Consider the following 26,916-nt stretch of genomic DNA (forward strand, 5'->3'; position numbering starts at 1 on the left):
CTGTATTTTCAAAAGGGGAAGTAAAAGTAAACAATTGAGATCTGTATACGCTTGCATAAGAATGCACAGGCTATTATAACTGGGAATATGGCTGAATTAAAAATTAACCACCCATCAAGTAAAATCCAAGTCTAATTGTATAAGTTATAATCACAATCACAAATGATTGAGATATTTTCAAGCATTTGAAAATTGATTTTTTTTTTCTTTCACTGTATGTTCCCTTAATTATTTTTACAAATATATTTTATTTCTGTACTTTGTTCTTTTACAACAGGGTTACCTCGCGGAAGTGTAACCGTGCGAGACTGGTAACACCGCCTCCCAGTGGATATCATGTAAATTACACCGTTTTCTTTTTTTTAATCACAAAACAACACAAATCCATTTTGACATTGAAACCATCCATGCTTTCTTGAAAAGAAACTAAACTAAAAATGAGAAGAAAGTGTGCTGGAGGAAAAAAATAAAGGTAGCAATAAGCTAATTATTTATTGCAAAAATGTATGAGTACAAATACATGCTTCCCTTTATTTTCATGAATCACTTCTGCTTTTTCCTGGAATGATTGCTACTTTAATGTTGTTGTTTTTTTGCATTTTTCATCCAACCAAATACAGTATATTTTAGACAGAGCTAAGGCTTCAACAATACACATCATTTCTCTAGATAAATTGCAGCACCTCCTCCAGGCTTTGACACAAACAAACTTTGTTTTTCCATTGTTGCTCTCCGTGGATCAGGGAGGTAGTAGGCTTCCCTTACTGCTTGCAAGAAAGACTGGACTTTGTCACTGGGAACCATGGACACGGCGCAGCCACCCCAACCTGCTCCTGTCAGACGGGACCCAACAGCACCCGATTTCCTGTCAGGATGGGAAAGCTGTTTAATCTATGTTGTTTTTATAATGATTGATTGATTGACTGACCGACGCTTCAATTGTTGTTTGCAGATACCGTATTTCACTAATTTAATCTACAAAATACACTCATTAGAAAGATGGGAAAAAAAATCCATACTTCCACATCAGTGTTGTAGAGAACTTAACTCCATCTAAATTGAGTCTCCATTTTTTGGATTAAGTGAGACTTTGTACTCACAGGCAAATGTCCACCAGTTGGTCCAGTTCCGGGCAGCTGCACTCATAAAGATCTCTGCAGCTCGCATGGCTCTGGTTCATCAGGTCACCCAGTAACTGAACAGAGTCGGTAGGTGCACAATCACACACGTTCTTGAAGCGCAGCACACGTGCAGCTTCGCCGTATACATGCTTTGCTCGTTGGTGCAGCTTGAAATGTGTTACTGTGAATTACAAAAATAATAATAATAATAATAATAATAAATCACATTCACGCTTTGCACTCTTTGTTGCAGTGTTCCAGGCGTCAGCATACTAGTTTTCTACTCGCTCACCGTGTTGAGTATTTGCGCTGAGCAACTCTGTGGAGAACTGCTGGGAGGTGACGCCCAGAACCTTACAGATCTCCTCTCGGTTGTACGGCTCAGGGTGTAGAACTTCATCCACCAGAGCCAGCATCTCCTCCAGAGATGCGTTCATCTCCCTCTGCACCTGGGCCAGCTTCAAAAACCCGTTCGGGTTCAACCCTTTGGCTTGGGCCAGCATCTGTGTTTACAACATTATAGGCAAACTTTAGTGTGACACAAGTTGCATCCTTTGGTTTGATTTCAAATAAACACAAAATAAATAAATAAATAAATAAATAAATACATATTAAAATAATAGTTAAAAAATCTAAATTTTAATACTAAAACATAAAAAAATATAATAATTAAAAAATATAATTTTATCTTGTATGTTTTTTTCTGATTAAATTAAGACATTGGACTCTCCCGTGAGTTTATACCTTTGTCGCAATCCGACACTCCACCACGCGGATGTTAAAATAAGAAGACGCCGCTTTATTCATTTCTATGCAGCAGTTGGAAATCACAAACACAGCACTGTCGGGGAGCTGGACGTCAGTGGCCCTCAATGGCTCAAACTCTATCAGTTTTGCCTGTTGGTGGGAACATCGCACACAAATTCCGTCTATTGTATATTGGAAAAGACTTTCCCTATTTTTAAACTTGTATGCCTGAGAATGTCAAAATATTAAATCATTTTCCATACGGTTCCTTTCTCTGCCAGGAATGAGATGGACTGGTCCATGCCTCCTCCCTCGGTGCCAATGTAGCGCTCACATTTGGCACATATCTCTGCGAGAGCTACCTGAAATACAAAATAATACGAGGAATATGTTTGTTAAGGACTTCCGCTGCTTATCATAGTATTTGGGAAATTATTGGATTTAGGATTACTTTGGAGAGGGACTTCTGATTTGCCTCTGTTGTTACGAGCCCAGCACAACAAACCAGTGCACTGGAACTGGACAGGCCGGAGCTCGGTGGAACGTTTCCATCTATGACACACGCCATTCCCTGTAAGTTTGTCATCCCAAACTTCTCCTGTTGTGAAGAGGTAAAGTAAAATAATGCACTTCTGAAATATGGACCTTACGTTTGGAATACAGGACAGTCTGATCAAGGTTCAAGTCATACCTGAATGCCTTTAACTCCACATAGGAAATAATAATACCACTTGGGATTAGCTCTGTCAATAACTATTTCCTCGGAACAGGACACAGTGATATTGCTGTAGAGTAAAAACAGTAGCATATATAAATGACGTGATTCTTGCAGTATAATTGTCATGTAGTTATGCATATGGAAATATTTAAGGTCTTACTTGTATAGAGGATTGATATTGGCCAACTGGATTGTCCCCGAATTATTTACTGAGACGGCGGCGATGATATTCTGTTCAATAGCCATTGGAAGCACAGAAAAGCCACAGTAATCAATGTGCTCTCCTGTTACATGGAAGAAAATGAAGAAAATCAGCAGAATTTAATGGTGGAGGTATACTACTAGCATAAGAACACCGAATAATTACACCCTATTACTACTAATGCACAGCAAATAAATGTAACAAATAATCAACATCTATACTCTTGTTATTCATTATTTATGTAATGCAATGGAGTACATTCGGTTACCTATGAGATTGACTCTTCCGGGTGCACATGCATAGAAAAGCGGTGATCCTCCATACTCCCTTTCAAAAGTTTTTTTCAAGTTTTGCAGCCTACAGAGAGAAAGAATACGTTCAGCTCAGTAAACGGCGAGGTCAATTTCCTGAATCTTTAGCCTCAAAGTACCTGTGGATACTCACCTTTCATCATCTATGACCGTAACTTTCAATTTGGGAGGATTTGTGGCCATTTTAGATTAAATCACTGATTGTAATCTGTCACGGAGAACAGCTCATGTCCGGCATCCTGGCCGCGATCAGCTGACAGGATGCCGATTGTGCTGAATCAGAGTCAGTCGTTAACCGTGAGCTCTAAACCGACGCGTTTCAAACTAACATAAAAACGGACCCTGGAACAGTCGGAACTGAGAGATACAAACACGGAAACGCTTATGAATCAAGGAGGCGGAGCGATTTAGCGAAGAAATGACGTCACAAGAATGGCGATCAACAAAAAACTACATTCCCCATAATCCAACTCTACTGTCACGAAGCGCTTTACAGAAACACAAAAAACAAACATAACACTAGACCTGCGATAGCTATAAAGGGCCCTCGCAACCCGGGCCACGTTGGGGGTACTTGCACGTCGGAGTACTGGCATGTTGGGGTACTGTTTCATAGGAAACCGTCTAAATTGACATGCTTTGTGTTTGCAAAGTTTCATGGAAAGGCCAAAAATGATGCACAATTAACAAATAAAAATCAAAATGGTTTGACACATGGCTATAGAAACTTTTTATAGGTATTAGGCTGATAGGTATGCTTCCCAATATTCACACATCTAGCTGAATCATATAATCGGAACTACTTCATAAAAATGTCTATAGAGCGCTATTTAGCCATTTATTACAAATTGCACAATAAATCTCTAAAATATTCATTTTCCAGACAGGTCTGGTGTGTGTACAAAGTTTTGTGAGTTTTCGCCCATGTTTAGACTCTCAAAAAAAACATTTTTCTTTGCAAACAGTGCATCGCTGCGTGACAAAATAAAAACTTTTCATCTTAAATATCTTAAGATGAAACACGACAAAGTTGAAGACGATTGGATAAGTTTTGTAGGAGTTTGGTAAAATATGACCCCTATAAAATGGCTACAAATACCAAAGTAAATCAAAATGGCGGACTTCCTGTTTGGTTTAGCATATGGCTACAGAATACTTTTTTGTAAGTCTTAGGCTGATAGGTATCCCAATTTTTACAAATCTAGCTGAATCATACAATCGCAAAAGCTTCATAAAAATGTCTAGAGGGCGCTATTGAGCCATTTATTTCAAATTGCACAAGAATTATCTAAAATATTCATGTTTAAGACAAGCCTGATGTGTGTGCAAAGTTTCACGAGTTTTCACACGTTTAGACCCCCCCCAAAAAGCAGCAATTTTACTTGGCAAACAATGCATCGCCATGGCAACGGCGTGTGACAAAATAAAAAACTTTCGATAACTTGGCATCTTAAACATCTTAAGATGAAACACACCAAGTTTGAAGACAGTCGGATACATTTTGTAGGAGGATTTCGTTAAAATATGACCCCTAACAAATGGCACAAAAAATGGCTACAAATCCCAACATAAATTAAAATGGCGGACTTCCTGTTAGGTTTAGCATATGTTTCAAAAATAGTTTTTTGTACCTTGAGGGCTGTTACATATGTTTTCAAATTTTGGTAACTCTAGGTGAAACGTACAGCCGGAAATGCTTCATTAAGTAAGAATTTTGAAACGCAAAATTTGATGCCCTGCCTCTGGCGGACTTCCTGTTAGGTTTCGCATATGGCACCAACAGGCTTTTTTGTAGATCATAGTCTGTTACGTATGTGTACCAATTTTCGTAGCGCAACGTTAAACGTACAACCGGCAATGCTACGTTTAGTAAGAGTTTTGAAACTCTAAATTTGATGCCCCGCAAAAACTTTAGATTTTTTACCATGGTGTTGTCCCAGGTCTTGAGATGGTACATCCCAAGTTTGAAGTCAATCGGATTAACCGTGTAGGAGAAGCGGGCAAAAGTATGACCCCTGTAAATGTGCAAAAATGGGCCAAAATTGGACATTTAAATACTCATATCTCACTTCCTGTCTATTTTAGGGTACACGTAGAGGTTTTTGTTCATCTGGATATGCTACAGGTGCCACACAATTTTCATAGCCGTAGGATAATCGTAGCGGGACAGGGATCCGTTTAAGCTATGTAGGTGGCGATACAGAGCCATTTTTCTGTTATCATGTATGGCGACTTTAAAATATAAAATTTTTCGCCAGGCCCGATCTGCGTGTAAAGTTTGTTGAGTTTTCGTTCACGTTTAGTGTCTCAAAAATGTGATTGTTTGCGGAAAATAATAATAACAAAGAAGAAGAAGAAGAAGAAGAAGAAGAAGAAGAAGAATTCCTTCAGGAACAATAGGGACCTCGCAGCGGTCGTTGCTCGGGCCCTAATAAAACATTAACACAAATACAATATAATCACAGCAAATCAACATTTTTTCATTCCTACATACGCTTTGATGTTTGAAGCAGTTTTAGATGAGAGGACAGAATCAGTCTCCTTTCAGCAGTTGATCGAGAGACGTGAGCTCAATACACATTACCATGGGTAAATAAATGGTTATCTCCTCAGTAGCCTTCAACTGCGAAGTGTATAGTTTATGACAAAGTGTGCCTTAATTGTTTGTAATTGAATGAATGAATGATTTAAAAAAAAAATCTCCCCAGTACCCTATAGTTTGTTTGGAGAACAAAATACTGTAATACATATGAGTAATATTGTGATTTATTTTTTCAGGGAATTTGATGTCCAATGGTAATGCAGGAATTGCATTCTCCACTTTGCTTCACCCGCCAGCCTTAAGCTGGTACACGACACAAAATGATTTTTCAAATCTTCCGCATCCATTTTCTGAACCGCTTATTCCTCACAAGGGTCGAAAATTTGTTTTATTTTTGGAAACACCGCAGAACCTACACAAATGCTCTCACGTGATCACACGTGACTTCAGAAACCCGAAGACGAACGGGCTCTTCCGGGTATTCTACGATGGTTGCCGAATGCTTCCGAAGAGTACCGGAAAAGGGAACTAAAACCCGCGTTTTGAAGAAATGTCTGCAAGGAAATAATAGCGTTGCAAAATAATTCCTACGGCCAAGGGAACCCACGTTTATACAAAAACGACATCGGGTAGGCTGCCCACCGACCGCTGATGGGATAGCCCGCAGGCTCCAGCCAGCACTCTAGCGACCACATTCTGTTCACGTCACATTATGCGGCGTCAACTCACTCAGCCTACCCAGCGTACACTTTACATGGTTCACTGGAGATCATAGACACATTACTGGAAAAAGTTTTGCTGGGAGCTCTGAAACTGGGGGACGCGTCCCTAGTACCATCTGCGCCTATGGTCCAACCAATGTAAACGTGTGATGTAATTCTAGGTTGGCGCAGTTGCGCCTTAGCGCACATCAAAGACGTCCAAAGCGGGTTTCATTGGCGCGAGCAGTGCGCGCGACTTTTCAAAGTGGGCGAGGACAAGCGAGCCAGTGGTTAGCCACTGCTAGCTTCACGGCTAGCTAGCTTGCGACGCAAATTGCTGGGCCAAATGACAACAAACGAGGCGTTAAACTAACAGCGGGTCAGTTCATAATCACGTTCCATCAAGTAAGATGTGCACAGACTTTTAAAATATGACCTGTTCGCATTTTAGGTCTTGTAAAGGACGCCAAAGTTGAGGTTGGTTAGGTAGCTTCGCACCGTAAACAACAATGGGGCGAACATGTAACACACGTTAACGTCATTTTAAGAGGAATAACCACGTGGAAATCTATACAGGGGCGCGCCCAAGGTAAGAATTTTGTTTTTGTTTTTGTTATCACTTGCGCGACTTCTATTTTCGTTTAAAATACAATGAATTTCTACCGAGGTAGTCATGAACTCGTACTGTATACCCCTGTGCAGTATACAGCGTCATGTCAATAGATTTCGACAGTGCTGCTCTCCAAACCCAGGAGGATAAAGAAGAATACGACAAAGATGACTATGCAAGAGAACAAGAGGTACAACACAATGATTGCTTTTCTTGGACGATATAAAATGTAAAATCTAATTTCAGACGTCTCGTAGAACAACCAGCATCCGATGATGAAAGAAATTGACATTAATCCATCGTGTTCACAGGACAAACTATCATTTCATTCCACATTTCGTTGTGATCTTCAAATATGTGTCCTCGTTTAGGAACAATTTGACGAATAGTTGATAAAAACCTTCACAGTTAGGGCGGTGTGCAGGATTGTTGTTATGACTCATCTCCTCAATATGTTGCTTTGTGTTGCTATTGGCCCTGCTTGCTTCTTCCTGGTGTGTCACTGAATTGTAGCTGCCATGTGGTTAACCTACTTTCACACTATTACTTGTTTTGTTCACAATGCCTCTTGCACTCGAGAACAAGCATGAAAAATTATGTTCCGGTGAGCTGCATCAACTAACTGGAGTTTGGGAATCTATTAATCATCTACTATTCGCCTTTACCAATGGATCCAATGTTTTATAGACTAGCTGCTCAAGTGGAAAATGTTTCCTGCCAGAAAGTGGAATGTTTCTGCTCCATTTAGCTTTGCTATATGTTTTGTTCAAACAATTGAGTGCTTTTGGAACAAAGCACGAGTTGTTCGCGGAGTCGACGATATGCCATGGACTCTTTGGATGTTTTGTAAAGTCTCCTCTGGTGAAATTAGTTAGGAAATTATGAATCGGATTCGCTCTTGAAGTGGACACGTGGTCTTTTGCTAAAGGTGTAAATGGGATAAAATGGGTCCTTTGGTTGAGGACACGGTGGAGGATTTAAAGACTATTCAACAGGCCTTATGGGAAGTAAGTCCAGCTGGTTTTATTTGTCCAATCACTTCAATAAAGACAGCAATTAAAGCCTGTTTCTGACACAAGTAGAATATACTTGTTACTGTGATGTGGAGAGTGGAGACAATACTGTACCTTGATTTTGTCACTAAAAGCATACTGTACTGCAAATACTGTTTTACTTTGATGTGAATAATAATACTATATACATTTCATAGATTACAAGAACATTAATAAGAGACAATCATGTCAAAATTGATCATTTGAATCAATGTGTAAATGGTATAGTCTATAGGTGGACGGCTAATATAAAGTGCTACTTCTTCAGGCTGCAATTAGTATTTTGTTATATTTTGACATCGAATGGAGACTTAATGCGATAACAATAAATTTGAACATTTCTGACACATTTTTTCTTTTCTGTGTTACTTTTTTATCCTTGGTTGCGGCACAACCGTGACATCTCATTAGCTTGAGTTCTTGTTTCTGCAGCTCCATGAGCTCCTAGCCGACCTGCCAGATGACATGCTGGATGATAGCCGAGACTCCTCCTCCACAGAGCTCGAATCCTCCACCTGCAGCAATAAAAATGCTGCAACCAGGTAACATGCATTTTAACAAAGCTGATATACTCACAGGAGGCCGTGACTTCTTTGATTGGCAACAGATTTATTGTACCTTTGCCATCTAATGGAAGAGCAATTAATCGTTATTCCTGTCATTATACATTGCATGTATAGATAGATGAGCAAATATATACAATATTTGTTACCATTAAATAAGAATATTTGGAGAAATGAAGAGAAATTTGATCCCTAATGCCTTCTCGTGGCATACTGGGATGCCACTAGTTTAAAAAAAAGAACATGTCACATCTGGAAAGAGAAAAGATTGTTTTGTTCTTGTTAATTTTCCCCATAGTCAATAAAATTTAGTGAAATGTCCATCCCTTGTACTTAATATGTAGATTTGCATAGTTATATTTCTTTGGTGTCTGTATACAGCCCACAGTCCAAATGGACTCATCAACGTTCAGATCATCCCAAGCCAACTTCTCATGGGCAGGCATGGTGTTTTTATTTTATATATTACTTATCTATTTACTATTTATTACTAACTTTTTGTCTTTTCATTTTAATAGAAAAATAACTATCATACTCTTGATGTTTCTTTAAAGAGCTATGAAGAAGACTTTGATCAACAACCCCATGGTTTTACTTATGAGGATGGAGGAGTTCCGATCAATGGTCACCAGCATCATATTCAAACTCAACCTCTGGCTCACATGTGGAACCAGAATTCACATGATTTGGAGTTATCCCAGGAAGACTACACACACAACAGCTTGGGAACAGAAAAATCCACCAACGCCAATGATTTTTCTACAGATGATCCATATGAGCCACACCCTCGTGCTCCTAACATTGTAAACTATAATGGAGAAGGAGCTAGTGATAAATGCGACTACAGTGACCGCAATAATCCCAGAGCGCATTTTCAGGTAAGGCTGATTCTGTCTTGTGGCGTGCAGGTTGTTGTGCTCATCAGAAAAGTGATCATGCTGGAATGTTTATAATGTAATGTTAAACCCATCTCAGTATTTCGTAGTGTCAAACTACAAATAAATCTGCAAGAAACATCACATCCTCCAAATTTCATGTAATAGGTGTGGTTTGCCTAACATACAGTACAACTGCAAATAAATTCAGAGTAACTTTACAGTTATAAATTAAGAATCAGTCTCAATCAAACGGTAACTGGTCATTACTTTTCAAATCTGAAACAAATATAATAAAAAGGATCAATAAATTAAATACCTCTTTACCGTGTGATGAAAAGATACAGATGTACTTTTATTTTCAACAGTTTTCTGTGTTTGCTTATTTTGAATCTAAAGTCTGGAGCAGTGGATCGACGTGCAGATAATCACACAGCCAGCTATAATCCTCACGTTCCTCCGCATCAGACGTTGAGCTCGCAGGTCACACACCAAGATCATCCATTTAATCAACTGCAAAGAGAATTCCTTGACTCAACACAGCGTAAGTCTCATAATGTTGCCTAACCATGTATGTAGGTTGACAAATGTACTGCACCTTTTAGGTTTACCAGATTTCCAAACCAATTTAAGTTTCAGTGACTTAATGTTCCTTTTGTGTTGTCTTTTAGAAACTGCTGAGAAAGCGCAGCTTGCTCAACTGCAGATATTAAACAAGGCTCATCAACGGCAAATTGAGGACTTGGAGCAAAAGCTTGAGGATTCAAAGCGCAGTTTGAGATACCTTGAACACCAGTTGGTAATTGCTAAAGGTATTTTTTTCTTGCTATATTTACTTTGAAAAAGGGGGTTTGGATTTGGTATTATATCTTTTTTGGTCCTGAGAAAAGGGAACAGTTTAAAGCTACTAAATGGAGGATTTCCCCCCCAAAATACCTTAACAATAGCCTTTTTATTTGACCATTTATGACTAAAACATATTCTAATTAGTAGATCAACATCTTAGCTGTTCACAATGGGTACTCCTGCAAGCCTCTGGCCAATATTATTTAGAAAGCGTCCGGTCCGAGTACATACATGTTTTTCTCAATTGTCAATTTCCATGAATGATTGCCCACCTTTCGGCTAATGCACAATGACACTAGTCCGGGGGCGACAAACTAATAATGACTTGAATCAGGTTGACGTCCGTCAAACGGGGTGACTACAATATGGAACTGCATATTGACGTCGGTATGTGGTCCAATTAATTGACGTAATTTGCACATCGTTTTGGAGTACAGCACAGAACTGGTCTTCGACCGACTAAAACAATATGATCTGCACGTCCCCTGGACATCAATTGTTTAGTGGGGATCGAGAGTCTCATTCCGTGAAGTGGCCAGCTTTGTATAACATCATAAAACTTATTACCTCTGAAAACATAGTTTAATTGGATATGAAGAGCCCAGTCTTCAGTAATAAGGTCGTGCACGTACGAGTGTGCGCAGCGTGTACGAGCGTGCAGTTTGTTTTCAGCCACAGGTGGCAGTAGCAATTTGAAATTTTAAATCTTCCATATAGCTGCTTTAAACTTGCTATTACATGGACTACAATAATAATGTTGTGATTTTTATATTTTTTTTTAATTCATATTTCCCCTGTCTGATGTCTAAAATGCACCACGCTGTCCGTGGATGCTATAGGGCACTTCTCTATGATTGAGTCTTGATTTATTCGTGTGTAGATGAGAAAGATGGCTTTATTGGGCGTCTTAAGGAGTCGAATCGACTCCTGGACGAGGCCAAAGATCGGGAGGTTAAAATGCAGAGTAAAGTGAAAGCGATGGAGCAGCAAATGCGGACCCTGAATGAGAGAGACCAGGAGGTAATATGTCTAATAGTACATTTCTGCCAATTGTGTTGTTAAATTGAACACAGGTATCATTATACAGTCACACTAAATTGGTTTCAATTCATATCGTTCAATCAAGTCAGTGACATAGTTTCCAACATAGTTTTTCTGAAATGTTTGAGGTGAAGGTTTAATCATGATTTCAGAACACAAGGAAGAGGGAGGTGGCCGAGGCCGCTGCTGACAGTATGAAGCAGCAGATGTTGGACCTGTGTCGTACTGACACTCTGTCCAAAACGCGTAAGCAGCACGACAGAGATGTTACTGTCATCAAGGAGCAGCATGAAGCCGCACGCTTGGTCTTAGAGCAGAAGTTTGACGCGAGGTCCCAAGAGCTGGAGGAACAGGTTGGACTTTTAATTTTCTTTTAATTCTCTTCTGTTTACCCAATTTTTTTTACCCAGTTTGGTGCTATCCAGTCAAAGAGGATACATTTCTTATGTCTTCATTCATACATACCTTTTGGCTTATTGCTTTAATATGACATAGCCAATAAATGTACCTGCTCTTCTCCTGATGATATACTTTCAGATGGATGCTAATCAGAGGTTACGCGAGCAGGTGAAACAGTTGGAGCGGCAAAGAGAAGAAGAGCAAATCGAGCGAGCCAGAGTGGTCAAAGCTCTCACACAGAGTCTGGAGGAGAGTCAGCAGCAATGTGCCAAGCTGTTGCAGACTAGTGAGCCAAATTTGCCATACAAGTGGACACCATTTACAAACGCATATTGCTTTTGCTTGACTCTGATTTATACTGATTTTTTTTCAGGTTCTGTGCAGGAAATGAGTCAAATCCAGGTGAAACTACAGCAGGTTCAAAAATCCAAAGTTCTAGTCGAAGATATAAACAGAATGTTACAGGTTTGTCAGACTATTTTGGGTCTCAATACGAAGAATTACACGTCTGTTTCTAATATATGTATTTTATTTTTACTCTGAAGGAGCAGCTTGCAGATTTGAAGGAGCAGATTATGCTCTATGAATCTGCTTTAAAACTTGACGTTATTGCATTGGATCCCAATGGTGACCAACTTTCCGAATCCTGCTTGGCGTTAGGCTTTAAGAAAACCACCTTGAAAAATGGTTCTCTTCACAGGTACTTATCCAGAAACTTGTTGTCAGCATAAAAAAAATCTCTCAATTACTTCTCAAATGTTTTTCTTCCTCTGCATGAAAAGCATAGCCCCGGCAACCCTGTCCGACTCCAAGCTGTCTCAGGATGAAGTTTTGCGAGTGGAGATGCGGCACTGCTTGGAATGTTTAAAGGCAAAGCGGCAGAAGGTCAGCCATCTGCAGGAGGAACTGCAACAGAGCCGGGCCCGAGTGAACGAGCTGCAGACACAATTAGATGAAGCCAAACTCATCTCGTTGGTGGGCACCGTGATTAAAGATTGACGCTGAAATGAATTGACAGAGTTTCAAGTAAGCGTGCTTGTCCGCAGGTTCGACAGTCCAGCCAGATCAAACATCCAAACTTGACTGGAGAGGACCAGAACGAGTTAGTGCAACAATTACAGGAAGACAAACAACGCTTGCGGGATCGAGTGGAGGTTGAGTGTCAATATTTTTTCTAGTTTTGTTTTGTTGAATCAAAAATAAGGTTTATTGTTTTTTTTTCAATTGTAGGTGTTAGAAAAGGAAATTGTAGAGCGGCAGAAGAGTGAGAAGAAGGTCCGGTCGGACAACTCGGAGCTCTGCATCAAGATGAGAGAAATGATTCAGGAGTTTGACCAAGAGAAGCAGAAGGCTGCTCAACAGTAAGACAGAAAGGATGAAATGCAATATTTACTCTTTTGAATGTCTTTGTTAACTCATTCACTCCCAGTCATTTTCACTGAAGCAACTAACTCCCTTTGCTCCCGGCTGTTTTACTGGAGTCTAACTGATTTTGCTTGTCCCGCAGCATGGGACCTACCAAAAGAAAGATTACAGTCTCTTATCGTGAAAAAAAAATATTTCTATCTCTTTCTGTTTTGCAGCAATTAGCATTAGAATATAGCTAAGTTTCATCGTTATTCACAAATCTGTTAATATCTTTGGGGGGGACAAGAGCTTGTTGCAATATAGCCCTGGTTGATTTCTGATACTCTGCTACCACCTGCTGGCCGTTTTTGTAAAACTACCATTACTTCAAGTTCAACCATTTTCTTCAGTTCAGAGACTACGTCAATGCCTTCTGTATGCTCTAGCATAAAAAACGTATAAATATGTCTTTGGGACACTGGAAATATTTAATATAGAATGTATTTATACGCTTTTGGGAGCAAATGAGTTAATGATGTCTGTCTCTTCATGGAGATCCGAGCGGATTAATCAGCAGCATCGGGATGACGTGGTGAACCGAGTCAGGGGGGAGCTCATGCTGAAACACAACGCTCAAGTTGAACATCTGACAGCGCAACACGAGCAACACATGCAACGCCTGAAGTACGTGCCCATGGTATCACTTTAAGGTTTGAGTTACATGTGTGTAAACGTGCAGCTCACTCAGCATTCTTTCCTGCCCAGCACTCAGCTGTCTGAGGCCAGTGACAAGGTGCTCGCTGTGCAAGAGTGTTACATATCTGTCTGCAAGGAAAAGGAAATCCTGGAGGAAAGCATCAGAAATATAGCGAGGGACGATGCACTGAGGAAAGAAAATGAGGTATGTTCAATCAGATAACTTCAATATCAAAATATAGAATTTTGGTGTTCCCTTGAAATGGATTTAATGGTAAAATATACGATTATACGCATGGCTTCCTTGTTTGGTACAACCACAAAAGCTAATTCTAATTCATATCTAATACATTATAACATCAGAGATATTTATATTATGGTTGTAATTTAGCTATTTTGTCAACTAGAACTGCAATGCACTAAGAAGACTTTATAATATTACATTGTCATTTACCTTATTGAGACATTTGAGAAGCACAAGGTCGCGCTATATCTTGAAATGAACAAATGCTGTACCTTTTGAGGGTGGTGCTAACGACTACTTAACATTTTTGGATTTGTATTGTATGGAGCGAGGCACAACAATGAGGGTTTCCACGGGTCATTAAAAAACATTAAAAGTCATTAAAACGGAGGCATAAAATTAGATATAATTGTCGTCAAAACATTGTTTATGCTTTGTTTTACATACAACGTTGTGCAATAGAGTAACTATAACACATTTTAGCAATAATAAATGTGATTAAAAAACAAACATGTATTTCTGGGAACTGATGACTAGTTGTAATTTTCAATGAGCAAAATCTCCTGGACTCCACAAGTTGGTTTATGTTTCAAATACTAGAAGTGCATCGATCACAATTTTCCGACCGATCACCGATAACCGATCTTTTTAAAAATTCTGACCTGCCGATCCCGATTTCTCCCGATGCAGGTTTTTTTTGTTTTTTTTTCTACATAACAAGCAGTGTATACCTTCAGTGTTCCAATCTTATTTTATTGGAAAACATTGAACATTATCAGTGAAATAATACAAATGGGAGATCTTAGGGAGATCGGTGATCAGTCGTCCAGCCGATCACCGATCTCCCAAAATTAAGTAAATCGCGGCCGATAAACCGGCCGGCCAATCGATCTGTGCACCACTACCAAATACCAATTGCTCTGAATTTGAAAAGAAAACTGTTTCTGTCACGAATGTCCAACATGAAACACTAATGCCATCTAATTGCAGAAAATTACCTCAACACAAATCTCTGACTCGAAGTTTAACATTCTTTTTAACTGTTTAGTATATCTTTTTAACTTAAAATAACTTTCTGAATTACTTACCAGTACTATAAAATGACTGTATTGATGAACTAAAGGATACAACCACATTTGTATTTGGTAATCATATTTTTCCACTTTTATGTTAATTAACAAGAGTTTGAAAAACCATTTTATTGTACATTTAGAACAGATAGGTGTAATTAATTACAAATTGCTACAGAAATCATGCGATTAATTATGATCATAATAATCATAATTGACTTACATCCCCAATATATAAAGAGTATGCAAATATTTATATATGTATATGTGTGTGTATATGCATTAGGACATGGGAATTAAATTAATTTTAAGTTGCATTAAATTGGATTTGTTGATATCTGCAGAAACCCTGATAATGCACATTTCTAAGTAAAATCTGTTTTGCGAAACAAATGGACAATGCATGACTCTTTAGACAGTATGTCGAGACTCTAAATCTCTTTCATTCACTTGCCTTGCAAAAGAAAAGTGAGGAGAGCGGCACAAATGTGGAGAAAATAAAGACTGAGCTGGAGACGCAACATCAGGCCTCCATAACCCAACTCAAGGCTCTCTGGTCTAAGGAGAAGGAGGCTGAGATCCAGCGACAGGTGGAATCCCACGTAGCCTCGGCCAAGGCTGCTTGGGATGAAGCGCGCCATCAGGTACGACGGTGTAACAAGTCTCTTTGTCACAGCTACTACACGGCCATTTTGTTTGCTTCTGATTCTGTGCAGATGGAGAAGTCTTGGGCTGTGAGGCTGGAGGAAGACAAGCGAGGAAAACGCTCCGAGACCTCTGACGGATCCTCTCAGACAGATCTGGCGACAGCAAACGTTTTGACGATTACAGTTGAGGAGTTGGAGTCCAGACTCTGTTCCCAGAGACAACAGCTGCAAGTAGAAGCTGACGAAGTCCGACGCCAAGCAGTGGAGGAAGCCAGGAGACAAGTACAGAAGGAGACTCAGGACGTCCATCTCGAGGACTTGACCAACAAGGTCGCTACTAGGGGTGTTAAAAAAAATCGATTCGGCGATATATCGCGATACTACATCGCGCGATTCTCGAATCGATTCAATAATCGGCAGAATCGATTTTTTTTTTTTTTTTTTTTTTTTTTTTTTTAGGATTCACACCTTGAGCATGGAAGAATGTTTGTTTTATGAACGGAACATTAAGCCTTAATATTTTATTTTAATGCTGTTCAAACATGAAACAGATTACAACCTCTATAAGACTGAAATTTCAGATAAATAAAGAATACATTTTCATATAAATCTTACACTCTACAAGCTTACTGATTAGTATTTTCTAAATTTGAATGAAAAAAAATCGCAACAATCGACTTATAAATTCGTATCGGGATTAATCGGTATCGAATCGAATCGTGACCTGTGAATTGTGATACGAATCGAATCGTCAGGTACTAGGCAATTCACACCCCTAGTCGCTACTGTAATTATGATGTCTGTCTGTACCAAGGTTTCCTCAAGCATGTCATAGCAATTCATCACTGTGAATTTTTGAAGTAAACGGAAATGTTCTTGTTCCAGGTTGAAGGAGCAGTGACCAGGGCCTATAACCGCTGGATCGAAGATTTGACTTCGTTACCGGAATACCAAGCCTCGCTCCAAAGAGAGAGAGACAACTGGGAAGAGCTGCAAAAACAATACATGGAACAAAAGGTAAAGCACGTTTTCATCTGTGAGGTCATTCCCACCAAAATGCAAAAAAATAGCATGTTAATTATATAGTGACATCTACTGTATGCATTAAACTGGTAATTCTGTCAGCAGCGTGAGAAAGACTGCCTCAAAAGTTATACCGTATATTACAACATAACATCTGATTATGTATTTGAAATATGTGTTAGAACTCTCATTACTTACTGTACAGGGATAGGCTCAAGTTTATCCATGACACGAATGATAACAAGCAGCGGTCTAGAAAATTGATGAACATTATTACGTTTAAAATTCAGGGCAGTGTGGTGAGCACGTCTGCCTCATATTTCGATTCAGCGTTAGAATCTGTGTAGTTTGCATGCTTGCGGGTGTTTTCACCTCCTACGTTCCAAACACGTTCTTCTTAGGTTAAGTGAAAACTCGAATTGTCCTTAGGTGTGAATGTGAGATTTATTGGGTTGTCCATTTGTGCCCTGCAGTTGGCTGGCGATCAGTGTACTGTGCTTCTCGCCCCAAGTTAGCTGGGATAGGCTCCAGCTCCTCACCCTGCCACTACTGCAGATGGACCAATTATGTTTGTTTGTTTTTTCGTGGCCGATACTGTTTATTAGTTGCCAAGGACGCAGATAACCAATATTTGATTAATTCTCAATAAAAGGGGAAATATTGGCATCAAAATGTTGAAAAAATACAAACTCCATCTCTTAAATTTTAAGCATACGTTTATTGAACAACTTTTAAGGTTCGTAAAATATTGGAGTTTAAAAAAAACAATCTTAGTCAATAGACAACTTCACTTTAAAAATCTCACAAAAAGTTCAGGGATCTCCCAGGGGCAGTAGCATGTCTTCAAAAAGTTAAATATAAACTGACGTAAATAGATCACTATTGTTTTCTACAGTAAATAAAGTTTTCCAAAATTTCTCTCTGAAGTATTAAAATATACTTAGCTTAGTTTTAATTTCAAATAAAAACAGAAGGTTCAGCAGCATCTCAGAAAATTTAATGATTAGTTACCTGAAGTTAACACTTTTTCAGATGATCTGTTAACAGCCGTCTGATTCTTCCAAATGGCCAATGCCGATATTCATCAAAATGCTGAATATTGGGTCCGATAATTGGCCCAGCCGATAATCGGTCTATCCCTAGTGTCGATAAGTAGTATAGAAAATGGCTAGATGGATTTTCAATTATTTTGTATATTAAACACTTTATGTAAAGATATCCAAACATTACAATATGATATTATCACGATATGAATGTCAAAATACGATAATTATCACGATATTTTGGGGAGGTTGACGATGCAAAAAAAGTCACAATATTGTAAAAAAAATTAGCTCTCATACTAAAAAAAAACCCCCCACACACACAATATTGTGCTTTTGTACATTACAGCAAAGCATATAAAAACCTACAACCTCCAATAACACTTAATATTGAGACAATTACTAATACAAGAATACATTAAGTTCCTCCACATATTGACTCGGATCACAAGCATATTATGTTCCTTTCATCTGACCATAAGCGTGGATTTTAAATATACAAGGGCCAAAACATGACTTTGAAAATTAAACTATACTACAAAAACTAGCCACCAGAAGGTGCTTCAACTGCACAAATGGAAATCAATCTGACTTTTTTTTTAACAGATGTGTTGCTTGTAATATAGTGACATGACGACGATATATCGTGCTGTTAACTTTACATCCCTATTAAACACACACTTATTCAATAGTTTAACTTTAGTAAACACACCAGCTACTATCAGCAGTTGATTTCTATTTATAGAACTGTTTTTGATGCCGGAAAATACTTCCATCACTCTTCTGAATGGCTCGCATACTGAAGCATTACAACTTTGTATTTAGCAGCACACACTTACCAGCCTCTGAAAAAACCTTAACGAATACTTCCACTGCTTGTTTCAAACGTGCCAGATATCCCAGGCCTTGAGGGCAGCCGAGGAGCAATGGCACAAGCAGCAGCAAGAACAGCGCAAAGGTCAAATCTGCGGGACAACTGAGGAGCTCCAAGACAAGGTGGTGACGCTCCAGCGTCAGGTGGCGCAGCTCACGAGGGAGCAAGCCGCCCTGTTGAAAGCTGAACTAGCCGCAGCCAGAGCAGCCTGGAAACGAGATAAACAGCAAGAGATCGCCATCATCCAAAATCGCAACGAGCAAATCCACCAAAGCAAACTGCAGGAGCAGCATAAGAAGCAGGAGTTGGCCTTGCTGCAGGTCCGAGAGGAGGCTGACCTCCGCAAGAAGGAGCTGCTCCTGCAGATGGAGGCCAAGCTTCAGCAGACCGTGAGGGCCAGAGAGGATGAGTGGCGATGTCAACAGGCTGAGAAGGAGCAAGCCCAGAGACGACGGATGAGGGAAGAGTTCATCGAGGAACTTCAGACCGCCCTGGCAGACGTTCAAACGCAGCTTCTCGGGAGTTGCTGGACCGAGCAGCAGAGCGTCGACGAGAGCGGGATGAGCCGCGTGTCGGAGGGCGCCGTCGCGCACGCCGTGCAAACTTGCTGCGTCGACATTGTCGACAGAGCCGTGGCCCAGGCCAAGAAGGACTGGAAGAAAGTATGTTTTACTTCGCTTTATCCTGAAACCAAAGAAGAATCTGACTTGACATTTGCGCATGTTTTTTCTCTTTCCCATAGATAAGCGAAGCTCAGTTGAGCTGCGTTTTACGAGAAACACAACAACAGCACGAAAGAGAAATCAACCAGATGCAAAGTAAGAAATTCCTCATTGCTTTTTCAGCGGATTGAACGTGAAATCTTTCGACACTCCAACCCGTTTGTCAAGAACTTGCCTTATTCTATGGAGGATCAAAACTGCCAAAATTCAAACTAAAATAAATGACTAAATAAATAACTAAATGATTAAAAGTGAAAAAAAAAACGGATATAAAAATATAATTAATAAAAATAATCCAAAAATAAATACAAATGGAAATAAAAACAACAAAATATAAATATATCCCGCAATAAAATTAAAAATAAATAAAAAAATAAAAAAAGAGATTATAAAAGTAAATGTCGACATAAATACAAAAATAAATATATATAAATCAATAAATAAAAACACTTTGCTGTCACATTTATTGATTTATTTTGGAGCTTCAGATGCTTTGCCGAATGAGGGGTTGGTCCTAAGCGTGTCTTGGGTTGGACTCCGCCATTGCAAACTGCCTGTCATTGGCCGAGTGAGTAGCTCAGCGAACAAGGAGGTCTCGCAGGTTTGCATTGGAGAGCTCCGGCAATGGACGTCAACTATCTTGTCCACTGCCACCTCGACTTGTTTAGCAACTTACGTCGCAAGTTGACAATTGTTTTATATTTATTTTTTGAATTTCATTTTTATTTTTGTAGTTATTTTTTTTATTTATTTAGGGATATATTTCTATTTTGTTGTTTTTATTTCCATTTATATTTATTTTTTGGATTTAATTTTTGAATTATATATTTGTTTATATCTGTTTTCATTTTCACCTTTAGTCATTTATTTATTTATGTAGTCATTTATTTATATTTGATTTTGTCAGTTTTGGTCCTCCATATAATCTGTCCTGTGTAGGCTCTTTAGCCCAGATCGGTGGCCAGGCTTGCAGCAGGAAGGATTGCGCAGACGCCGCCAGCAAGCTGCAGAAGAAGAACCAGGAGCTTCAGAAGCATTTGGAGAAAGCTTGCCGTCAGTTCCAGCACAGCGTCCGGGAACACAAAAGTACCATGCAGAAACTCAAAGGTAAAGTTTGATGAAACATCGTTGAAATATTTCCCGTTGTTCGTTCTGTTAATCAACACCGTTTATTGTAGATGAGAATGAGAGCAGATTTCAAAAGGCAAACGAGGAACATCTGCTACAGCTGGAAGAAGTGAGGCGGAGCAAAGAAACTGCTGGGTTTGTGATGTTTTTTTTGTTTTTTTGTTTTTTTGAAAGACTGGTTATTTTCCCAGTAGAAACACAAATAGTGCTGTCACTCGGACCCATCGCCATGGGCGGGCCTTGGGGGTCCGTGCCCGCCCTGTCAGTCAGCCGTGCCCGCCCTAGCAAGATGACTCACCAACTATTCGTCCTATCAGTCACGTAAACTTGCGCCTTCTGTTTTAAGTAAAGAATGGCGTGCCAGCCAACCACATACCTCCTTTCAAGTTTGGCTTTGATTGACAACTAAGGCTAGCCAATTACAATCCGGATCACGAGGGCTGGGGTGGGGTGGGGGTGGGGGGGACGCGCGCTCTGCAGACGTGCCTTAGCCAAATCTACTTCCGGGTAGATAGTGCGCATTTGCCGGCTGGCGCTGGGACAAAGACTGAGCAGTGAGCACGTCGTGCTGCTTTAATGGAAGCCACTAAATGCCAAACCTCGATCCAGGATTACAAGTGAGTGTCAAACTTTTCTTTTAATTAGTCAAGCCACACTGCACGGATGAATTGTAGCAATACACAGTATGCTGTTAAAAGACCCAAGCATTCACACATACACAACAACAACTAAGGAGCATAAAATTATTCATCACTAAAGCAGTTGCAGTACAATGTGAGTTGAATTCTCTTTTTTTATTGCCAAGTTTGTTCATGTTGATGACTGTCACTAAGTTCTAATTAAAAAAAACAAAAAAAACGGCACTTTACACATCCTTTTGGATTGATATTCTGCTTAGTTTTTCACTGAACCCATATGTTGTTTCTGTATATCATCGACATAACTCAACCTTATTTCTAAATCACTTTAAAACATCAATTGCTGCATACAAAGTGCTCTGCATGGAATAGAAATTAGTCTTTTAGTAGACACAAGTGAAACAAAATAACACAAAATAAAATTAATTAGAGTAAATATAAGTAGATAAGTATACACGCAAATAAAATACTAAAAAAAAAAAGTATAGAAATAAAATAGCACAAAATACAGAAGGCACCATAAAAAAAGTAAAATGATGGGAAGTCTCATGCTGAGTCAAAGATCAAAGAATAGAGATATCTGGCAAAAATGAAAGGAAATTTTGTCCATATTGTACAGCCCTAATTCAACACGCAAATGAAGGCAACTGCTAGCCAATTCCAGATAGAAGGGGCTGGGTCACAGAGTCATTCATTCGGACATAGTTGTTTACAGAAGTGAAGAGTGGATTTGTTTCAAATGAACTTTTGAGTTGAATAAATGCAAAATGAACTACACATTTTTTTTTTTCAGTTTGTCTTTTAGATTTCAGAACGAACTGCCGCTTTTAAGTGACAGAAAATATTTCTGAACACTTTTGCAGTTGTCACAATGCCGCTGTTCAACCTGATGAACATTAGATTTAGGTTGATAAAGTGTGGCCCCCCCCCCCCCCCCCCCCCCCCAAAAAAAAAGGTAATGCCCCCCCCTACAATTTCTTTCTGGTGACGGGTCTGCTCACTATCGAATATTTTTAGAATCGATCGATTATAATATCTATTAATAAACTAATTGGATTGATTTTAATTTTGCATTAAAGCGTATTACAAAAGCTTTTTTTCCCCCTAATTACTGTTTATTAACCACACACCTTCCTGACATGTATCCCAGGACTTTGTGGGAATTTGTCTCACTCACTGGACAGTTCATTAGGTACACCTGTGCGATCTTTTGAAATCCAAGACGAGCTGTATAAAACATTAAAACTGTCAGACAGGTTTAAAATTAGAAATGTTTGTGATTGCATGGTTAATTAACTACAACTATATCTGCAATAATACATTTATTTAATTTAGATACATGTATTTGTCTGTTGCTCTGGATTTTGTGAGATTGTAAATGCACCACACAGGATTGATGTTCGTTTTCACCTCCAGTTGTGTTTTTTTTTTTCAATGACATAAAGTGATATTTTCATTTTCAGGACTTTAAACCATCAACAAAATCTTCAAGAGGGCCTGGAAGAAATGAAGCAGCAATACTTGATTACAGTTGAAAAAATCAGAGGTTGGTAAAGTCAAATTTTTCCTCTGTGACACAGCAGCTACTTTTTACCCACAGCGGACCACAAGCAGACCCTGGTTGGGGTGTTTATTTTGGTGAAACTCTGAAAATGACATTTGGCTGGAGTCGCTAATGGTGTAGTGCGGAGGTGTCCAAAATCAGACATTTCAGAGCATTTTAGTTTTTGAGTTTCCAAAGAAAAAACAAAACTAGTGATTCTCAACAGGATACGCGGCACAGAAGATGGAAAATACAAAGTTAGCATTTCCAAAACGTTGTTCTAAATTGCCTTCCAGGAGACATGCTGCGTTACCTCCAGGAAAGCCGCCAGCGAGCAGCTGAGGTGATCCGCACCGAGGTCCAACGGGAGAGGCGGGACACAGCCCGCAAAATGCGACGCTATTACCTGACCTGCCTGCAGGAATTGCTCGAGGACGGCGGGAAGGCAACGGGGTAATTCCGTCAGTTATAAAGCATTCAAAGTCATTAAATGGAATTTGCAACAATTAAAGCCTTAAGTGGCATTATGAAGCATTAATTATGATTTCGAGAGGCATTAAAAATTAATAATTAAAAATGTTAGTACAATTGTTTTTCATGCTTTATTTTACATACATCGTGCAAAGGAGTCACAATAACGTAATTTAGCAATAATAAATGTGGCAAAAATATACTTATTTGTTGGGGACTGGTGACTAGTTGTAATTCATAATAAACAAAATGGCCTGGAATCCATGAGTTTCTTCATGTTCCAAATAACAGTTCGGAATTTGAAAATAAAAATGTACTGTTCCTGTCTTAAAGATCCAACATGAAACACTAATGCTACCTAGTGGTAGAAAATTACCTCAATGCAAATGCATAACTCAATTTCACACTCCTTTTAGCTATATTACACCTTTTAATAACTTACAGTGTCCGTACTGAGAATAATAATAATAATTATGCTAACAAATAATGCAAATTGAACTAATAATAAGTTTAAAAAAATAAAACAGGATCTCTGTGTTTTGTTTTGTTTTTTTTCCGAAAGAGAATTTGAAGCTGGTGATTTTTGGCTGGCACAAGATGTAACACTTTAGCTGTGAATCATTCTTGCAGCTGATAAAGTCAAACATTTCTCCTAAACAAAGCCAAGGATGGGGAATATCTTACTTCTCCAAATCTGTTGCATAATTGTCTTTATTGATCCCTGGTTCGTGTACCCCCAAACCTTAGGTTTAATAATCCTAACACTTAACCACAGTTGACCTCTTTTGCATAACTGAATGAATTTATTTGAAACCTACGAAAAAAGAACAAAATGATCAGAAAAAAATACAACATATATCAACAAAATATGGCAAATACAGTTGGAATAACCATAAACTAGTTTATCTCCTCTTTAGTTGTCTTTTTTTTTTTTTTTTAACATCTCATCTTGTAGAGATTGAGAAAAATAACCCATTTGGGAAATTGAGTACAAAGTACAAAAATCAGTTTTTAAGTGTCAGAATTAAAAGTAAGAAGTCGTGAGAAAAATACTCAAGTGACGTTTGGACACCTGGAAAATCGACTTAAGTACAGCAACTAAGTATTTTTGACGTAGTTACTTCCCTCCACTGAAGTTAATCATGCTGATCTTGATATCTTCTGCAGGGCTGAAAAGAAAATCATGATTGCTGCCAGCAAGTTGGCAGCCATGGCAAAGGTACTGGAGACACCTGTGAAAAATAAATGTGCCAAGAATCACAACTTACCACGTGAGTGTTCAGCTACACGTTTTCACGTTTTTTTTTGTTGTTTTTTTTTAAACTCTCTGAGACTGTTTGTTTTGTATTGACAGCTTGCACGCTTGTGTCCACTACTGGCCCCTCCCCAGCAAGTACCACAGATTTTTTGACCAACCCATCACCTCTAACTCTTGACAACAAAACGGAGGATGGAACCCACAGGGAAAAGATGTCCGATTTGGAGCGAAAAACGAATCCGGCGAGGACTAAACTCGTGAGCAAGCAGGACGTTGACGCGGGCGAATCCTCGCACCCTCACAAAGGGGCCTCTTCGCTCATTGTGCCCTTGAGGACCAAGACCAGGGAGGTGTACCTGCAGGGAGGACAACCACACATCCACACGGACACGCCAAACAAACCCTCTCTCGCGCAAGAGGTTCCGGTACGGGATGAAAAACGCACCAACTGGAGCCTGACCAGCAGCGACTCGGACAGTTTCCACATCCCGCGAGTGTCCTACTCAGGAAGGAATGTGGAGTCGGTGAAGCCGTTCTCCGTGTCCGCCGCTGACTTCAGCCAGTTTGATTGTCTCATCCCAGACGAGTCTGACCTGACGGTTTATAACGACATACACCTGCAGGAGACTCGGACTCGCACGCAAATGACCTCTGTCCCCGGAGCGAAGATGAACACGCGCAGAGAGCCCACGCCGGGCTCGGACGGAGAGCAGCAGAGCGGAGTGTGTGCCGGGCCGCTCTTCTCAGAGTTGAGACAGCGTCAGCAGGACAGCGGCTTTGACAGTCCGTTGAACCAGCCAAAATGACACCAGTGACTTGTGCTTGGTATTATGAGTATGTGCACAAAATGACTGTTGAGGTTCTACATTTCAATACATTTTTTTTTTCAGCAAGAGGGTGTTAATCCTCAAGTGTTTACATTTTTCACTTTTTTTTTTTTTTTTTTTTCATGTCCCTAAAAGGTCAAAATTTTCAGGCCAACTATTCCAATTATGTGTGTATCTCATGCAACAAGAGAAGTTGCTCTCTTGCTGTTTTCTATTCAAGTGTACATTTTCTATATAAGATATTGAGCTAACATATGATGTTTTATAGACTTTTGTATTTCATTTTAATAAATGAATGAATTATTTTACGCCAAAGTAAAGGAGGTTTTCAGGTCAAAATTGTGATGATTAAAAACCAAACAGTAAAGGTATGTTGTGGAGCCGTTATAGAACCTGTAATAGAAAATCTGTTATGTTCTAGAGTTGGATCCCAAAGCGCGGACACAAATAAGATTTTAACTATTTATTCACATAACTTGACTAGACGAGAAACAACGAGAGTTGCACAGAGGAACAGTGGTAATAATCCGACAAAACACACCCTTCTCAGACAAGATTATATAGACAGTGAATGGATTTGATTGGCTGCAGCCAAACGTGGGTAACCCTGATAGGTCGCTGAAACAGGACTGACTTGGATTTATCCGATTCGCAGCTGACTACCACATGGGAAAAACTGATTGGCTTCTGACCATATAAAGAGATTAAAGATTCTTTACATCACATAGTTACATGTCGATTGCATCAGTTCAAATAAAACAAAAACACTGTAGTTACATGCTGATTGCATCTTGCATCAGTTTAAATAAAGTCAAATAAAACCAAACATCAGACCAAAACACAGAAAAACAGCCATGACAGTCTGTGTTTAGGTTGTGGCAAATGTCTGTCTGATTTTATTTGACTTTATTTTAACTGATTATTACCACTGTTCCTCTGTGTAACTCTCGTTGTTTTTCGTCTAATCAAGTTATGTGAATAAATAGTTAAAATCTTATTTGTGTCTGAGCTTTGGGATCCAACTCCAGAACATAACAAAATCAGCATATTGTCGCCTAAAAATAATTACCCCAAGTCATATTTTGACAAACTTTCCCCCCCTTAAATGTCTCATCAGGATGCTGGCCACCACTTCTAAGTTGTATACATCATCCTTAAACAGATCAATTCTACCCCTGAAATGAAATACTTAATAATTATAAGCAGTATTTAGTTCAGTTTTCGTATTTTTTATTTTTTTAAACTGACATTTTTAAGAAAATGACGATGTATATGTATGTGTTGCATAGATTCTTGCCCATGGAAAAACAGTGTGCTACTGTTCTTTAGTTTACAGCTTCATATTGTGTTTAGCGAATAACATAAACTTAAAGAATATTCACAGTGTTTCAGGCTGGAGGAACAGAACATGAAAACTACTAAAAATACGGTGAAATCCACATACCTCCAAAATTATGACTTTTCAGTGGACCCCAAAAATGTTTGTTCAACCATGTTGCATCGTCAAAGAGAGCAAGAATTTTTCAACACTTCAGATGGTGTAAAAAAAAAAAAAAAAAAAAAGTAGAAAAAAAATAGTTATATATATATATAATATACACACCACCAAAGTGTGTACAAAATATAAATTTATAAAGATTCATTTGCAGGCAAAATA

At 39.1% G+C, this 26,916-nt stretch overlaps 2 protein-coding genes across 7 annotated transcripts; one reads left to right on the forward strand and one right to left on the reverse strand.

Moving 5' to 3' along the window:
• Positions 1-467: 467 nt before the first annotated feature.
• On the reverse strand, positions 468-6,514 carry galk2 (galactokinase 2). Of its 3 annotated transcripts, XM_077516171.1 has the most exons (11): positions 6,371-6,514; positions 3,233-3,372; positions 3,057-3,145; positions 2,747-2,870; positions 2,560-2,653; positions 2,320-2,466; positions 2,132-2,230; positions 1,866-2,018; positions 1,414-1,624; positions 1,101-1,302; positions 468-865 (listed from the first exon to the last, which is right to left on the reverse strand). In XM_077516171.1, exons 2-11 carry the CDS (start codon positions 3,280-3,282, stop codon positions 658-660), a joined length of 1,377 nt encoding a protein of 458 aa, XP_077372297.1. In that variant the 5' UTR covers positions 3,283-3,372; positions 6,371-6,514; the 3' UTR covers positions 468-657. The 3 variants fall into 3 exon arrangements, with proteins under 3 accessions (XP_077372297.1, XP_077372298.1, XP_077372296.1); XM_077516172.1 differs by lacking the exon at positions 3,233-3,372 and having other exon boundaries at positions 6,371-6,506; XM_077516170.1 differs by lacking the exon at positions 6,371-6,514 and having other exon boundaries at positions 3,233-4,640.
• On the forward strand, positions 6,113-25,579 carry cep152 (centrosomal protein 152). Of its 4 annotated transcripts, XM_077516167.1 has the most exons (29): positions 6,113-6,721; positions 6,794-6,931; positions 7,045-7,142; positions 8,437-8,546; positions 8,949-9,009; positions 9,122-9,445; positions 9,842-9,986; positions 10,114-10,254; positions 11,169-11,308; positions 11,482-11,682; positions 11,867-12,014; positions 12,102-12,193; positions 12,274-12,428; positions 12,511-12,703; positions 12,775-12,882; positions 12,959-13,089; positions 13,631-13,759; positions 13,841-13,976; positions 15,550-15,729; positions 15,802-16,062; positions 16,618-16,749; positions 18,693-19,334; positions 19,415-19,490; positions 20,334-20,501; positions 20,573-20,657; positions 22,624-22,706; positions 23,000-23,156; positions 24,342-24,445; positions 24,529-25,579. In XM_077516167.1, the coding sequence occupies exons 3-29, from the start codon at positions 7,056-7,058 to the stop codon at positions 25,236-25,238; spliced, it is 4,899 nt and encodes a 1,632-aa protein (XP_077372293.1). In that variant the 5' UTR covers positions 6,113-6,721; positions 6,794-6,931; positions 7,045-7,055; the 3' UTR covers positions 25,239-25,579. The 4 variants fall into 4 exon arrangements, with proteins under 4 accessions (XP_077372293.1, XP_077372292.1, XP_077372295.1 ...); XM_077516166.1 differs by having other exon boundaries at positions 6,113-6,931; XM_077516169.1 differs by lacking the exons at positions 6,113-6,721; positions 6,794-6,931 and having other exon boundaries at positions 7,105-7,142; positions 8,949-9,014.
• Positions 25,580-26,916: the final 1,337 nt, after the last annotated feature.

The sequence above is a fragment of the Festucalex cinctus genome, chromosome 3, assembly GCF_051991245.1.
Source record: "Festucalex cinctus isolate MCC-2025b chromosome 3, RoL_Fcin_1.0, whole genome shotgun sequence".
Taxonomy (NCBI): domain Eukaryota; kingdom Metazoa; phylum Chordata; class Actinopteri; order Syngnathiformes; family Syngnathidae; genus Festucalex; species Festucalex cinctus.